The 16,208-nt window shown below is 41.9% G+C and overlaps 1 protein-coding gene across 9 annotated transcripts in view; it reads right to left on the bottom strand.

Annotated features, from left to right (window-relative positions):
- ralgapb (Ral GTPase activating protein non-catalytic subunit beta) overlaps positions 1-16,208 on the bottom strand; it is a 137,748-nt gene that overhangs the window by 19,458 nt on the left and 102,082 nt on the right. For 5 of the 9 annotated variants that reach the window (XM_060919369.1, XM_060919372.1, XM_060919374.1 and 2 more), the window contains 9 exons: positions 15,916-16,098; positions 15,656-15,807; positions 15,271-15,458; positions 11,518-11,621; positions 11,227-11,382; positions 6,302-6,511; positions 1,573-1,731; positions 1,316-1,475; positions 970-1,092 (listed from right to left, as the gene is read on the bottom strand). In XM_060919369.1, the coding sequence (XP_060775352.1) occupies positions 970-1,092; positions 1,316-1,475; positions 1,573-1,731; positions 6,302-6,511; positions 11,227-11,382; positions 11,518-11,621; positions 15,271-15,458; positions 15,656-15,807; positions 15,916-16,098 (1,435 nt within the window). The remainder of the gene's footprint in view (positions 1-969; positions 1,093-1,315; positions 1,476-1,572; positions 1,732-6,301; positions 6,512-11,226; positions 11,383-11,517; positions 11,622-15,270; positions 15,459-15,655; positions 15,808-15,915; positions 16,099-16,208) is intronic. The other 4 variants (XM_060919371.1, XM_060919373.1, XM_060919378.1 and 1 more) reach the window with 1 other exon arrangement.

Here is a 16,208-nt window from a genome sequence, read left to right as displayed (position 1 = left end):
AACCTTATCCCATCTGTGAAACATGGTGGTGGTAGTATCATGGTTTGGGCCTGTTTTGCTGCATCTGGGCCAGGACGGCTTGCCATCATTGATGGAACAATGAATTCTGATTTATACCAGCCAATTCTAAAGGAAAATGTCAGGACATCTGTCCATGAACTGAATCTCAAGAGAAGGTGGGTCATGCAGCAAGACAACGACCCTAAGCACACAAGTCGTTCTACCAAAGAATGGTTAAAGAAGAATAAAGTTAATGTTTTGGAATGGCCAAGTCAAAGTCCTGACCTTAATCCAATGGAAATGTTGTGGAAGGACCTGAAGCGAGCAGTTCATGTGAGGAAACCCGCCAACATCCCAGAGTTGAAGCTGTTCTGTACGGAGGAATGGGCTAAAATTCCTCCAAGCCGGTGTGCAGGACTGATCAACAGTTACCGGAAATGTTTAGTTGCAGTTATTGCTGCACAAGGGGGTCACACCAGATACTGAAAGCAAAGGTTCACATACTTTTGCCACTCACAGATGTGTAATATTGGATCATTTTCCTCAATAAATAAATGACCAAGTATAATATTTTTGTCTCATTTGTTTAACTGGGTTCTCTTTATCTACTTTTAGGACTTGTGTGAAAATCTGATGTTTTAGGTCATATTTATGCAGAAATATAGAAAATTCTAAAGGGTCCACAAACTTTCAAGCACCACTGTATTGCAATACATATCTGATCACAGAAAAGCCTTCAATGAGACGTGATAAGTTGTCATGTCACTCAGCCCTACTCGTCAGAAAAGAAACCAGTATCTACTTTGTCAGCGTGCCATCTGTTCAAATGGATTAAAACCAGACTCGCAATAAACCGTCAAACAAACATCAAAATGTTGTCTAGTGACTACTGGCTTGACTGCACAGAAACTTTGAAGTGATCATTCTGTTTTATCCCAAGAGCAGTTACAGTCTTCTGGAGGTGTTTACCTGAGGAGTCACTGAGTGAGGGCACCACAAAGGCGATTTCTGTGAGAGCATCAGCGTAGTAGAGCACCCTCTTTTCACCATTAAAGACTCCTCCTCCTGTCTCTCCCACAGCTACAAACTCGTCTGCGTCACCAGCAGGAAAACAGAAAAGAAACTTTGTCATTCGTCCACATTACTCTGAGCTGAAAAGCTGATGTTGAGACTAAAGATGTGATCGAGTAACATCTGCTTTGTGTGAATTGTCTCATCGGACAAGTGCAACGTCAATGCCAACTGCCTGAAAACCATTAAGAGACTGACGGTGTTCCACAACGTGCAGTCTAACGCAGACTGTGTGCATGTGTACCTGGTGTGTCCGTGCCGTTGGATGTGTTGATAGTCCAGCTGGTATACACGCTCCCAGTCCAGCCTGGGTGTTGCCCTACTTCGACTGGCCAGCCAAGAGACAACAGCAGCTCCAGAAAATGTGGCTGAACGCTTGCCGAAGACTCCACATTCCTCAAGATCTACATCCACACACACACGTTACAAAAAGCTTGATCAATACACACCGATACAATCCTCATAAAAGGCCTGGAGATCATGCACAGAGGCTGCTCATACCTCTTGGCTGCTCTTCTGGCCTGCCCTCATGTAAAAGATGAATACTGTGTCACACGGTCGGCACGGCAACAAGTCCAGATAGCCAATGTCATCAAAGAAGCCTGATGTGGCCGAGTCCAGAGCGATGAGGTGAGGAGGCAAACGGCTATTACTTGGCTCCTGAGAAAGAGGAAGATAACAGACCCATGCGATTACTACTAGTCCAATACCCTCTATACAGTGGATATAAAAAGTGTACACACCCTGTTAAAATGATAAGTTTCTGATGTATATTAAAAAAAAAATAAAATCACGATAAATAATTTCAAAACTTTTCTCACCTTTAACCTGTACAATTCAATTGAAAAACAAATCTGTTTGGGGGGAAAAACAAAAAATAAAAAATGTACAATAAGCTGGTTGCCTAAGTGTGCGCACCCTTAAACTAATACTTTGTTGAAGCACCTTTTGATTTAATTACAGCATTCAGTCTTTTTGGGTTCACACCTGCCATCAGTTAAAATGACTCTGATTAACCCCAAATAAAGTTCAGACATTTACTCAGTTGCATCCTCCAGCAAAAGCCAGGGTTCACAGAGAGCTTACAAAGCATCAGAGGGAGCTCATTGTTGAAAGGTATCAGTCAGGAGAAGGGGACAAAAACATTTCCACGGCATTAGATATACCATGGAGCACAGTGAAGACCGTCATCTAGAAGTGGAGAAAATACGGAACAACAGTGACTTTACCGAGAACTGGACGTCCCTCCAAAATTGATGAAAAGACAAGACGAAAACTGGTCAGGGAGGCTGCCGAGAGGCCTACAGCAACACTGAAGGAGCTGCAGGAATTTCTAGCAAGTACTGGTTGTGTACTACATGTGACAACAATCTCCCGTATTCTCCATATGTCTGGACTATGAGGTAGGGTCAAAGAAAAACACCCAGGCCAAGCTAAATTTTACAAAAAAAATACATCAACTCTCCCAAAAGCATGTGGGAAAATGTGTTATGGTCTGATGAAACCAAGGTTGAACTTTTTGGCCACAATTCCAAAAGGTATGTTTGGCGCAAAACCAACACTGCGCATCACCAAAAGAACCCCATCCCCACGGTGAAGCATGGTGGTGGCAGCATCATGTTTTGGGGTTGTTTTTCTTCAGCTGGAACAGGGGCTTTAGTCAAGGTGGAGGGAATTATGAACAGTTCTAAATACCAGTCAATTGTGGCCCAAAACCTTCAGGTGTCTGTTAGAAAGCTGAAGATGAAGAGGAATTTCATCTTTCAGCATGGCAATGACCCCTAAAAAGTTTTGGAACGGCCCAGCCAGAGCCCAGACCTAAATCCAGTTGAAAATGTGTGGGGTGACCTGAAGAGGGCTGTGCATAAGAGATGCCCTCGCAATCTGACAGATTTGGAGCGCTTTTGCAAGGAAGAGTGGGCAAATATTGCCAAGTCTAGATGTGGCAGGCTGATCGACTCCGACCCAAAAAGACTGAATGCTGTAATTAAATCAAAAGGTGCTTCAACAAAGTATTAGTTTAAGGGTGTGCACACTTGTGCAACCAGCTTATTGTACGTTTTTTATTTTTTCCCCCCCGTTACAGATTTGCTTGTTTTTCAATTGAATTATACAGGTTATAGGTCACATTAAAGGTAGGAAAAGTTTTGAAATTATTTATTGTGGTCTCATTTTTTTTACATCAGAAAAACCCATCATTTTAACGGGGTGTGTACACTTTTTATATCCGCTGCATCCTCTAGACTGAGGTTTTTGAGTGAATCCTTTATGTTATCTCCTTCTGTAGCAGCAGTTACAGCTTCACTAAGAATTCCTATGATGGCATTCAACAATCCAATCAGAATAAACATTAAAAATTAAGTACTGGGCCAAAGCTGGAAAAGGCAATGGAGAGTATTGAGAAAATGTTTTAAAAAAAAAAAAAAAAAAAAAAGGGGTGGGGGGAGGATCAAGAAATACCTAGTGTCTATCAATTTCTTTGTAATTAAATAAGTAAATAAATGACGAATAAATAGACGCATACCAGTCAAAAGTTTGGACACCCCTACTCTTTCATAGTTTTTTCTGTATTTTGACTCGAACAAAACTGAAAACATCAAAACTATGAAATAACATCTGGAACATTGACGGAATTATGTGGAGAAAAAAAAGGAAAAATCTGTTTCATATTTTACACTAAGTAACTTTAAAAACGCACATTGATAAAACTTGCTGAATTCGTGCTGAGTTTATCTCAAGAAGAAAAGAAATATATCACAATGGAAAAATAACTTCGTTCCGCCCGAATAAGTTCCAAATCTGTGCTCAAATCAGAATTTAAGGGAGTTGTACTCAATAACGTACAATATGACTCGGGTACGGGCGGCACGGTGGTGTAGTGGTTAGCGCTGTCGCCTCACAGCAAGAAGGTCCGGGTTCGAGCCCCGTGGCCGGCGAGGGCCTTTCTGTGCGGAGTTTGCATGTTCTCCCCGTGTCCGCGTGGGTTTCCTCCGGGTGCTCCGGTTTCCCCCACAGTCCAAAGACATGCAGGTTAGGTTAACTGGTGACTCTAAATTGAGCGTAGGTGTGAATGTGAGTGTGAATGGTTGTCTGTGTCTATATGTCAGCCCTGTGATGACCTGGCGACTTGTCCAGGGTGTACCCCGCCTTTCGCCCGTAGTCAGCTGGGATAGGCTCCAGCTTGCCTGCAACCCTGTAGAACAGGATAAAGCGGCTACAGATAATGAGATGAGATGAGATGACTCGGGTAGTCAATGACATGGACAGGCTTTAATTTTCAAACAAATTTTGCATACACTGTACACACACAATCTTGCCTATAAATACCCGGGGGAAATGATGGGAAAATTGTCATTATTGAAGATGCCACGCCTAAGCCAAAATCAACGTGAACAGGCCATCGGGATGTTGCGTGCCGGAAGTACACAGACAGAGGTCGCCCGGCACTTCGGTGTTCATCATTCGACCATTTCCCGTTTGAGTCAGCGTTACAGACAGACAGGGAGCACCAGGGATCGTCCACGCCCTGGTCAGCCTCGAGTCACGACGCCAGTTCAGGATCAGCACATCAGGCTAGCTCACCTCCGTGACAGATTCCTGACACCCTCAGTCACTGCTGCTGAGACCCCTGGACGACACAGACCCAGAATCTCCAGCATGACGGTCCGAACATGGACCAACTGTCACTTTGAATTTTTTTATTGTGAATTAATTCTTGAGTTTGACAATAAATGTCCTTTATTGATGTTTCAAGATGTGTGTGCATTACATACAATATCATAAATTTCAAATATATGCATGGATCTAAAGTGATATCGTGTTGAATTCCATTGTGCGTTTTTAAAGTTACTTAGTATAGATTCTTCAAAGTAGAAGAATAGTGTTTACCTTGATGCTTTGCACACTATCCTTGACTTGCAAGTAACATCAAAGCAAAACAGAAACCCGGATGTCGGCCATGCTGGTGGAGATACAAATGCGGGGTCAAGCAACATTCCATACAAAACAGTGACGTGTGTGCAACTCTCTTCGTTTTTCCACTGCTTTAAGCGTTCTTTTAGCCATGCCATATATCTTTGTGCTATATATGGTTGTGGTCACGACAGTACTTGTGACCGTGGCATGTTCCCATTTTTTCGCATGCCGTCCACGATTCGGAAAGAGGGCGAGGAAACTCTGAGGTTTAGTACGGGGGGTTGACAAGCATGGCTGAAGAACATCAGCAGGGCTGATCTAACAGAGGCTAAAACCAAAACAGCTCATGTTTGCAGTGATCATTTTATCTCAGGGGAGATTCAAAAGCTTCCTCGATAATATCATGGAAGAATTTTATTTCCTGTTGCTAGAATTTTGCTGTAAAACGAGCGTTCTCTTGTCATGGTTCACTCGCTCGTTGTTATAATTTTAACACGTGTATTACCATTTCGCTTCTAGGAGCGCTAGCAAAATTATATGATAGAAACAATCCAGACTGGGAACCCACTCAGAAAACGGCCTGCTTCGTCCAAGGTCGGACTTGATTCTTCGGCAGCCGAACCAGATAGAACGCGGTATCCGGGGACTCGATGGCCAGTAGAAACGTCTTCAGAAAAATCTCACTTTTTTAAAATACGGATCAAAACCACACATATCTCTCTTCTCTTTGTATCAAATCTTCGCTCGACCGTTCAAATCGTGGTAATACTGAGAAAATTCAGCATTGTTTACAGACACGCTTTCAGTGGCTGCTGTCCTAGTTGCGTTGTCTATCCACCATCATGGCGGACACTCATGACGTAGCACATTTTGATCACGTGGTTGCAAGTCATCTATTGGCGTTATCTTCACCAGCTTCATGAGGTAATCACCTGGAATGCTTTTCAATTAACAGTTGTGCCTCGTCAGTTAATTAGTGCAATTTCTTGCCTTCTTAATGTGTTTGAGATCAAACAGTAAATTAAAAAAACAAAAACAAAAAAAAAAACAGTAAATAGCCCTATTCCACAAGTGTAGTAACCCATATTATATCAAGAACCGCTTAAGTAAGTAAAGAGAAACGACATCCGTCGTTACTTTGACATGAAGTGTCTTAATTAATAAAAACATTGAATTAGAAGGCGTGTCCAAACTTTTGATTGGTACTGTAAGGAACACATTACAAGGCATAAATGATGGGACACGGTGACGTACAAATGAGACAGTCCTCCTCAAATAATATCTGTAGTTAAGAAGGACTGCCATCTTCGATTACCTTGAGTGCCTCTAGTGACAGGAAGCCAAAATGTGAGAGAAAGAGGCGAGCAGTTTGGAACTCCTGCGCTGGAGGGGGAGGTCTGCAGTCAGTAAGCGGGTCGGGGAAAGGTTTATTCCTCCACAGCTCCTCTGTGTAGTGCTCCAGACCGGTCTCATAATCTATCTGCTTTACCATCACACCACGCAGCTTATCGTGCTGCTGTTCCAGCTGACACACACACACACACACACCAGGATGAGTTGCCACATACACGCCATCACTGTTATAATCTCCATCCCTCCATATTATATACAGTGCCTTGCAAAAGTATTCATACCCCTTGAACTTTTTCACATTTTTCCACCTTACAATCACCAACTTAAAAGTTTTTTATTGAGATTTTATGTGATGGACCAACACAGAGCAGCACATAATTGTGAAGTGAAATGAAAATGATAAATAGTCTTCAAAATTTTAAACAAATAAAAACCTGAAAAATGTGGTGTGCATTAGTATTCAGCCCCCTGTCCTCTGATACCTCTAAATACAATCCAGTGCAATCAATTGCCTTCAGAAGTCATCTAATTAGTTAATAGAGTCCTACTGTGTGTAATTTACTCTCAGCATAAATACACTTGTTCTGTGAAGGCCTCAGTGGTTTGTTAGAGAACACTGAAGAACAAACAGCATCATGAAGACCAAAGAACTCACCAGACAGGTCAGGGATAAAGTTCTGGAGAAGTTTAAAGCAGGGTTAGGTTATAAAAAAAATATCCCAAGCTCTGAACATCTCAAGAAGCACTGTTCAATCCATCATTCAAAAATGGAAAAAGTATGGCACAACTGCAAACCTACCAAGACATGGCCGTCCACCTAAACTGACAGAGCGAGTAAGGAGAGCACTGGTCAGAGAAGCAGCCAAGAGGCCCATGATCACTCTGGAGGAGCTGCAGAAATCCACAGCTCAGGTGGGAGAATCTGTGCACAGGACAACTATAAGTCGTACACTCCACAAATCTGGCCTTTTTGGAAGAGTGGCAAGAAGAAAACCATTGTTGAAAGACAGGCATAAGAAGCCATGTAGGGGACACAGCAAACATGTGGAAGAAGGTGCTTTGGTCAGATGAGACCGAAGTTGAACTTTTTGGCCTAAATGCAAAGCGCTATGTGTGGCGGAAAACTAACACTGCTCATCACCCTGCACACACCATCCCCACTGTGAAACATGGTGGTGGCAGCATCATGCTATGGGGATGCTTTTCTTCAGCAGGGACAGGGAAGCTGGTCAGAGTTGATGGGAAGATGGATGGAGCTAAATACAGGGCAATCCTGGAAGAAAACCTGTTGGAGGCTGCAAAAGACTTGAGACTGGGAAGGAGATTCACCTTCCAGCAAGACAATGACCCTAAACATACAGCCAGAGCTACAATGGAATGGTTTAGATCAAAGACTATTCATGTATTAGAATGGCCCAGTCGAAGTCCAGGCCTAAATCCCATTGAGCATCTGTGGCAAGACTTGAAAATTGCTGTTCACAGACACTCTCCATCCAATCTGGCTGAGCTTGAGCTATTTTGCAAAGAAGAATGGGCAAAAATTTCAGTGTCTCGATGTGCAAAGCTGGTAGAGACACCACAAAAGACTTGCAGCTGTAATTGCAGAAAAAGGTGGCTCTACAAAGTATTGACGCAGGGGGGCTGAATACTAATGCACACCACATTTTTCAGATTTGTATTTGTTTAAAATTTTGAAGACCATTTATCATTTTCGTTTCACTTCACAATTATGTGCTACTCTGTGTTGGGCTATCACATAAAATCTCAATAAAAAACTTTGAAGTTTGTGGTTGTAAGGTGGAAAAATGTGAAAAAGTTCAAGGGGTATGAATACTTTTTCAAGGCACTGTACACAAGTACACATGAAAGTATCACTACATGGAATAATAAAGCAGGAGCATGATAGCATACATGAGATTTGAATAACAGAATGTTAACCTGTCCACCTCTTAAATAAACAAACAAACATAAGAGGTAAATAATGGCGGCTTTGACAGTTATCACCAAAAACTACAACCCAGATTCCAAAAAAGTTAGGATGCTGTGTAAAATGTAAATTAAAAACAGAATGCAATGAGTTGCAAATCCTTTTCAACCCATATTCAATGGAATACAATACAAAAGACAATATATTTAGGTGTTCAAACTAATAAACTTGTTTTTTTTTTTTGTAAACATGCATACACTCATTCTGAATTTGATGCCTGGAACACATTCCAAAAATGTTGGGACAGGGGCATGTTTACCACTGGTCACATCACCTTGTCTTTTTTAACAACACCCAGTAAGCGTTTGGGAACTGAGGACACTAATTATTGAAATTTTTGAATGTGAGGTTCCTTGCCATTCTTGCTTGATATAGGACTTCAGTTGCTCAACAGTCTGAAATCTTGAATGTCGTACCGTATTTTGAACTTCATAACGTGCCACACATCCTGGGAGGCAAGCAGGCCAGTTTAACACCTACACTCTTACTATGAAGCCATGCTGTTCTAACATGTGAAAAATGTGGCTTGTCTTGGTCTTGCTGGAAGAAGCAGGGACATTCTTGAGAAACATGTCGTCTGGATGGCAACATGTGTTGCTCGAAAACCTGTATGTACCTTTCGGCATTAATGGAGCCTTCACAGATGTGCAAGTTGCCCGTGCCATGGGCACTAACACACGCCCCCTATACCGTCACAGATGCAGGCTTTTGAACTTAGTGTTGGAAACAATCTGGATGGTCCTTTTCCTCTTTAGCCCAGAGGTCACAATGTCCATGATTTTCAAAAACAGTTTGAAATGTGGACTCGTCAGGTCACTTTTCCACTTTGTGGCAGTCCATCTCAAATGAGCTCGGGCCCAGAGAATTCAGTGGTGTTTCTGGATGTTGTTCATATGTGGCTTTTACCGAGAATGTTTTCCTGGAGTGTTCCTGTGCCCTTGTGGTGATATCCTTCATACAATCAATGTCAGTTTTATTCGGTACAGGAGTTGATCTGGAGGGTTCTCTGGCATAGAGTGTTTTGGTAAACTGGGAAGTATGGATGCTGTCTCCCCTATTCACTCAGGTTTGCTGATGGTGGAGTGATGGCCGCTTTGCGTTCCAGGGTGCCATCATGTCTGTGCTACCTTCTGGCTCACCCTTTTAGTTATGCGGTCATAGCTAGTCTTGCCAGAGTCCCTGCTTGCACTCAGTGCACAACGTACACTGCTCTTAACCGTGAGGTGACAACAGGCAGACCCAAAAGTCTGTGTTCTTCTCTCACTCTCCGTCGAGTTACACAGGTCAATCTTGAGATACCAGTAAGGCTTGCCTCTCCTGCTCTTCAGACCTGCCTGATCCATCCTGATGCTCTACTTCTGGCTGAGATTCTCATTGCTTCACTCCTCTGGAGGATGGCCCCATATAGACAGTCTAAAAACACGCTTCGAAGGCGGCTCTGGACACTTACAGTTTTGCTACTATGGCTTAGCACAACAATTGTCCTGATAACTTTAGGACTGCAGTTGTCATGAACCGTTTTGCATTCAAGTCTCCATCAATGAACAGTTGATAACTTCAACAAAACAGACTTCATGCTGAATTTCCTGGTAACACAATTATACTTTCTGACCATACAGGACACACTTATAGAAGCGACTTATTTACAGTCATGCTATCGGTTATCACCCAAATGAGGATGGGTTCCCTTTTGAGTCTGGTTCCTCTCAAGGGTTCTCCCTCATGTCGTCTCAGTAAGCTTTTCTTTGCTACTGTTGCCTCGGGCTTACTCATTAGGGCTAAGTTTATGAGTTCATATGTTTAAAATCTTTATTTTTCTGAAAAGATGCGTTGCAACAATGTTTATTGTTAAAAGCACTATACAAATAAAATAAACTGACTTGACTTTTTAAATGCAGTGCCTCCTGAGGGACTGCAGGTCATGGGCGTTCAGTGTTGGTTTTTATCCTTGCCCCTTATGTGCAGAGATTTCTCTGAATCTTTTGATATTACAGATCAAAAGATGGTGAAATCCGTAAATTCTTCGCAATTGTACTTCGAGAAATGTTGGACTATTTGCCCACGCGTTGTTTCACAAAGTGGTAAACCTCGTCCCGTCCTTGCTTGTGAATGCCTGAGCGTTTCCACTTACCAGTTAACCCGCTTACCTGTAGAATGTTCCAAGCAAGTGTTTTTTGAGCATTACACAACTTTCCCAGTCTTTTGTTGCCCGTCCCAACAGTTCTGGAACTTGCTCCAGGCATCAAAGTCAGAATGGTCGATATTTACAAAAAAGTTCATCAGTTTGAACATTAAATATCTTGCCTTGTATTCAACTGAATATGGGTCATAAAGGATTTGAAAATAATTGCATTCTGTTTTATTTACATTTTACACAGCATTGCAACTTTTTTTGGAATTAGGGTTGTATGTAGTACGAAACAAATGCAAGCACATTTTTGGGCCTAAAGGCAGAAAAAAATCCCGACACCTACGAACTTGTTTAATTAATGCAAACATTATCGTGACCAAATAATAAGTACTACACTGCTGTGTTCTAACAAACCAAGTTCTTATTTTACTGAAAATGCAAAAAAGTTTCTCGTCGTTTGCGTCATCAGTGTCCCCAAAATAACAGCAAAACAAAAACTCGTGCAAGTATCATTAAAAATGTTAACTGGTGCACAAAAAGATCACCATGTGTTGAGTCAGTATGCTGAATTGTGACCGTGACCCACATACCGACAGATACAAGTTCAAACTCACAAAAGTATCGGAGTGCTTCCAGGCTGCAGTACATGATATTAACGACTCCTGTCGGTGAAACAGATTGCACCTCTTTCCTGTCTTGTTTACCTTACTTGATAGAAATACCAATGCATACTAAACATCTTCCAATCCGCCAAGAAGACCTCTCTCACCTCCTTATCGACTATATCGTGAAGGTCTGGAATGCTCAGGTCAGCTTTGACAAACGGAATCTTGTCCACCTCTTCTGGGAACGGCCTGTGTTTGACGTTAAAGCGAATCCCGACGTCGTTTTTGGGGGTTGGCCGACCCTCTGGAACAAACACCTGCTGTACAATATGGGAAAAATAGCCAACAAATTATTATTATTATTATTATTGGTACTAGATACGTCGACTGCAATGTGGTGTTTATGGACACAAACTCTCACATTACATTGATAGTGCATTTTTGCTATAGCTTACCTTCTGATTGGCCCTGGCTCCTCGAGGCTGGTGGAACAGTTGCATTGTCCAGGCATGGCGACCACACATGCCTCGAACCAGCATTGTGACAGATGGACAGGGGTCTGGAAAATGAGACACACAAACACGTCCAGAAAATGCCCCGTTTGCCTAAATGGGCAGATGAGTGATGCTTGTCTAAATCGCAAATGAGTGTTGAGTGAACATTGCACACGATCATGCTTAAAATAAATAAGTCTGAGCTATGGTGAACAGTGTTTTTCACAAAAAAGAATGCTCAATAAGATTTCACAAGAAGGCACTTCAAGACTGACTGTGGTAGCGTCCGCTATCTTCTTCGCCGTGGCCTGTTGGGGATGTAGAAGCTCAGAGACAGGAAAAGGCTTAACAAGCTGGTGAAAAGGGCCAGCTCTGTCCTGTCCTGCCTTCTGAAATCCATTGAGGTGGTGTGTGAGAGGAGGATGTTAGTTAAGCCAACATCAATCATGGACAACACTTCTCACCCCGTACACGAGCCTGTTGGTGCTCTGAGCAGCTCCTTCAGCAGCAGACAGCTGCACCCACGGAGCAAGAAGGAATGCTACTGTAGGTCTTTCATCCCAACTGCTGCCAGACTTTTCAACGACAGCCTGGTGTAATGTAGCACTGTTTCTCAGTCACTATCCCCTCATCTCATCACCATCATCTACTTATGCTGTGCAATATTACTACTACTTGGTACAATATCCTTTTCATTTGCAAGTATTTTCTTATTCATGTCTCACTCTCATAATTATGTACAATTATGTCCACAGCCTGTGGTTTTGTTGCGGTTTTTTTTGGTAATTTATTGGTTACTTTACACACACATTCCATCCTCGTTAGGTATGTTATGCTGTGCAATGACATTCACTACCTAGTGCAAGATTTTTTTCGCAGTCCAGTTTCCATCAAATCCTGCACTCTGATTGGCTGGCGAGCAGGTCCGTATCCTACGATAAGGACTCCAGTTACAGACCCCGGATACGGACCTCTGGCGACTCGCTCGTTCACAACAACAAAACACAGTAGCAATTTTTGTCGACATTTATCTTTTTTTAAAAATAAGATTTATTTATAAGATTTTTATCAAAAATCTTATAAATTTTTGCCAGCATTTCTCAGTAAAATAGCATTAATTTTACAGCATGGGTAGCGCTAACGACAGTGTTCACAGCGAAAGCGAGTTTTACTACCCTGAGGAAGAAGAAATAAAAGAAAACATTTCAGGAGAAAGCTAAAAACCTGTAACTGTTGCTAACGCCGAGCAAAAACATGGCTGAATCCTGAATGACTCCTATTTGTATAAATAGGGGACTACATAGGCGGCAAAATGTAGTTTTTCCTGCCATGGAAGTGCACTTGTATACCGAGGAGGAAGCCATTTGCATTACAGCTGTGAATGAGGATTCAAAATGGCGGCTCGGCTCAGTTTTCCCTTTCGGGCGCTCTCGTTTTCTGTTAGAATTTGGTAAAGAAAAAAAAATTATCAGCTTAAGGTCGGTCCGTATGGTTAAATACCGTGACCTCAGCCTTAAATACTGACTTCGACCCAGAGGGCCTCGCTCAGTACTTTCAAGACCTCGATCACGGTATTTCACCATACGGACCTCCCAGCTGGTAAACAACATATCTATTTCTATTTCAGCTGCCAGTATTTTATTAGTGCAATATTGCTACTTCAGGTGAAGTAATATTCTTAAAGTTCCTTTCTTATTTTGTTGTGTACATTACATACATGGCCTGTGCTTTTACCTTTTTTTAATCTACTTTTATTGCACTCTAGGGTTTTTTTGTTTTTTTTTTTGTTACTGTCTACGCCTGACTCCTATCTGTGAGCTGCTGGAACATGTACAGTTGTGGTTAGAAGTTTACATACAGTGACATGAATGTCATCTTGGATATGAATGTCATAGCAATATTCAGGCTTTCAGTAATGTCTTTGAACTGTTCTTTTTCTGTTGGAGAAGGATTGTACAGTATACATCTTTAATAAAAAAAAACAACTCTAGAATTTGGTGCACAAGTTTTAATTTGAGTTTTCTGAAATCAACACAGGGTCAAAATTATACATACGGGGTCAAAAATATACATACAGCACACCTAATATTTGGGTAAAATGTCTCTTCACAAGACTCACCTTGAACAAATTTTTGTTTACCATGGACAAGCTTCTGGCAGAATTCTGGTTGGATATTTCATGACTCTTCATGGTAGAATTGGTCGAGTTCAATTAAATTTCTTTTTTTTTTTCTTGGAATGGACTCGACTTATAAGCACGGTCCATATATTTTCAATAGGGTTGAAGTCAGGGCTTGTTTTAAGCTTAATGCTAGCCTGCTTTATCCTCCACAACCAGCTCTGATGCGTGTTTGGGTTCATTGTCCTGTTGTAACTCCCAATCATGTTCAAGTTTCTGATGGTTTATGCTGAAAAATTCTGAGGTAGTCCTCCTCCTTCATTATTCCATCCACTTTGTGCAATGAACCAGTTTCACTGTCAGCAAAACAGCCCCAGAGCATGATGATCCTACCACCACCACCAGCTGGTACAGTGTCCCTCTGTACATGGTGGTCATTGTGGCCAAACAACTCAATCTTTGTCTCATCTGACCATACAGCTATCCTCCAGAAGGCTTTTTCTTTGTCCGTGTGGTCAGCTTTAAACTTTAGTTAAGCTTGAAGGTGTGAATTTTGAAACAGGGGGTTATTTCCTGGATAGCAGCCTCTTAGTCCATGGTGATATAAAACTCACTGAACTGTAGACAGTGATCCATCAGCTTCCAGTTCATGGCAGGGCTGTGCCATGGTGGTTCCCAGGTTGTTCCTGACCATCCAAACCAATTCCCTTTCAGCCGAGGGTGACAGTTTGGGTTTTCTTGAAGCAAAGTGGCTTGGCAAAATGACAACACCTCACAATTTGCGTACAATTGTTTGAACTGATCTTGGAATTTGCAGTTGTTTAGAAATTGGCTCCAAGAGACATTCCTGAGTTGTGTATATCTGTGATCCTCTCTCTCAGATCTGCACTGAGCTCCTTGGACTTTCCCACTTTACTCTGTGTTGGTCAATCCAATGAGTGCTGTAAACAAACCCTTTTTATGATAGCAAAGAGAAGCTAGCAGCTGTAGTCAATCATGATCACTAACAAAAAGTTAAGAGACCTCGGCCTTGGCAAGATAAAAGACATTTTGGAAGTTTCAGCACCTCTGAATTAATAATCTAAGTGAGCGTATGTAAATTTGACCCTGTATGTATAATTTTGACCCTGTGTTGATTTCAGAAAACCCAAAGAAAATTAAAACTTGTGCACCAAATTCTAGTCTTTTTTAAATTAAAGACGTATGCTGTACAATCATTCTGCAACAGAAAAAGAACAGTTCAAAGAAATTACTGAAAGCCCAAATATTGCCATGACATTCATATCCAAGATGACATTCATGTCACTGTATATAAACTTCTGACCACAACTGTAAAGTTTATCTTATCTTAAGATCTTTAATGTCCCAAAACCCCAGTGTAGGAAATACCGGGTACTTTCAATGTATGGAAATCTGTGGAAATACTGGGGACTTACACTGCTTAAACTTTAGATGAGTATTTGGATTCTTTAAATTCAGATGAATACATTTTATTAGATGGATATACAAGGAAATTCTCTTGGTGCACCAAACATATGAGATGATGTGTGTGTGTGTTTTATTTAAACTTCCATTCTAAAATACCAGTAACTCACTCTGTTCGTTGCCAAGGGACTGTTCGAGCATGGCCAGGATGACCGAATTGTCAAGGACGAAGTATCTAAAGTTACTGTGAGACGTGGACGTCAGCCTGGAGTATTTAATCAGCGTCTCCTCATTCAGCAGACTGCAGGTGGAGGCAGGGCCACTTGGAGATGGGAATGCCCCTAGCACCTGCATTATACTTGAAGAGAAAACACAGCAATGATCGACATGTCAAACTAAAATAGGTTTAACTTGCAATACCTTCACCTCTTATAACACCGTATTCAGTAATCTTTCCATTCTATATCTGCAAACTACCTCAAATGACAGGTCTTTTTTCTTCTTTTTTTTTTTCACCCCACCCTCACATTATTTGGAGTCACTATAACAACTCACCATGACAATGTAGCTTCGGCTGCGTCCTTGACCCTCATGGAGGCAGGATTATGTTCTTTGTCACCCTTATACCTCACTTCCTGTTCGCCCATCTTGGATTTGCTACCTGAGATGCCCAGTTCAACAATCTCCAACACTTCTATCAAGCAGTCCTGAAAGACAAAGAGCAAGAGCCACAAACTCAACATATAGAGAAAGAACATACATGCATACGAGACTCATTACATATAATCTTCTATTGCCTTACGACGACTACGTACCTTTTCATTGAGCATGTCAGGATGCTCGGTGAGCCATACGCAGAGGCACTGGAAGGCAGCGACGATCATGGAGTGTAGGTCTCTGGAGTGGTGTGGAGCAGGTCGACTGCACTGGTAAACAATGTAACTACAAACTGAACTCACAGCTCGTTTCCGGTCCGAAGACTCCACACTTGCCTTGACCTAATGAAAGAAAACAGTTTTAAGAACTACATTCCTACTCCATCCTCTGCACCCCTGGACTTCGTCATCTCCCTGGGGACATCTCTAGGTCACCTTCACCCAGCGCGAAG

Source organism: Neoarius graeffei, chromosome 4 (genome assembly GCF_027579695.1).
Source record: "Neoarius graeffei isolate fNeoGra1 chromosome 4, fNeoGra1.pri, whole genome shotgun sequence".
NCBI classification, from domain to species: Eukaryota; Metazoa; Chordata; class Actinopteri; order Siluriformes; family Ariidae; genus Neoarius; species Neoarius graeffei.
The sequence above is the reverse complement of the archived record's forward strand: the minus strand, read 5'-3'. Positions and strand labels throughout refer to the sequence as shown.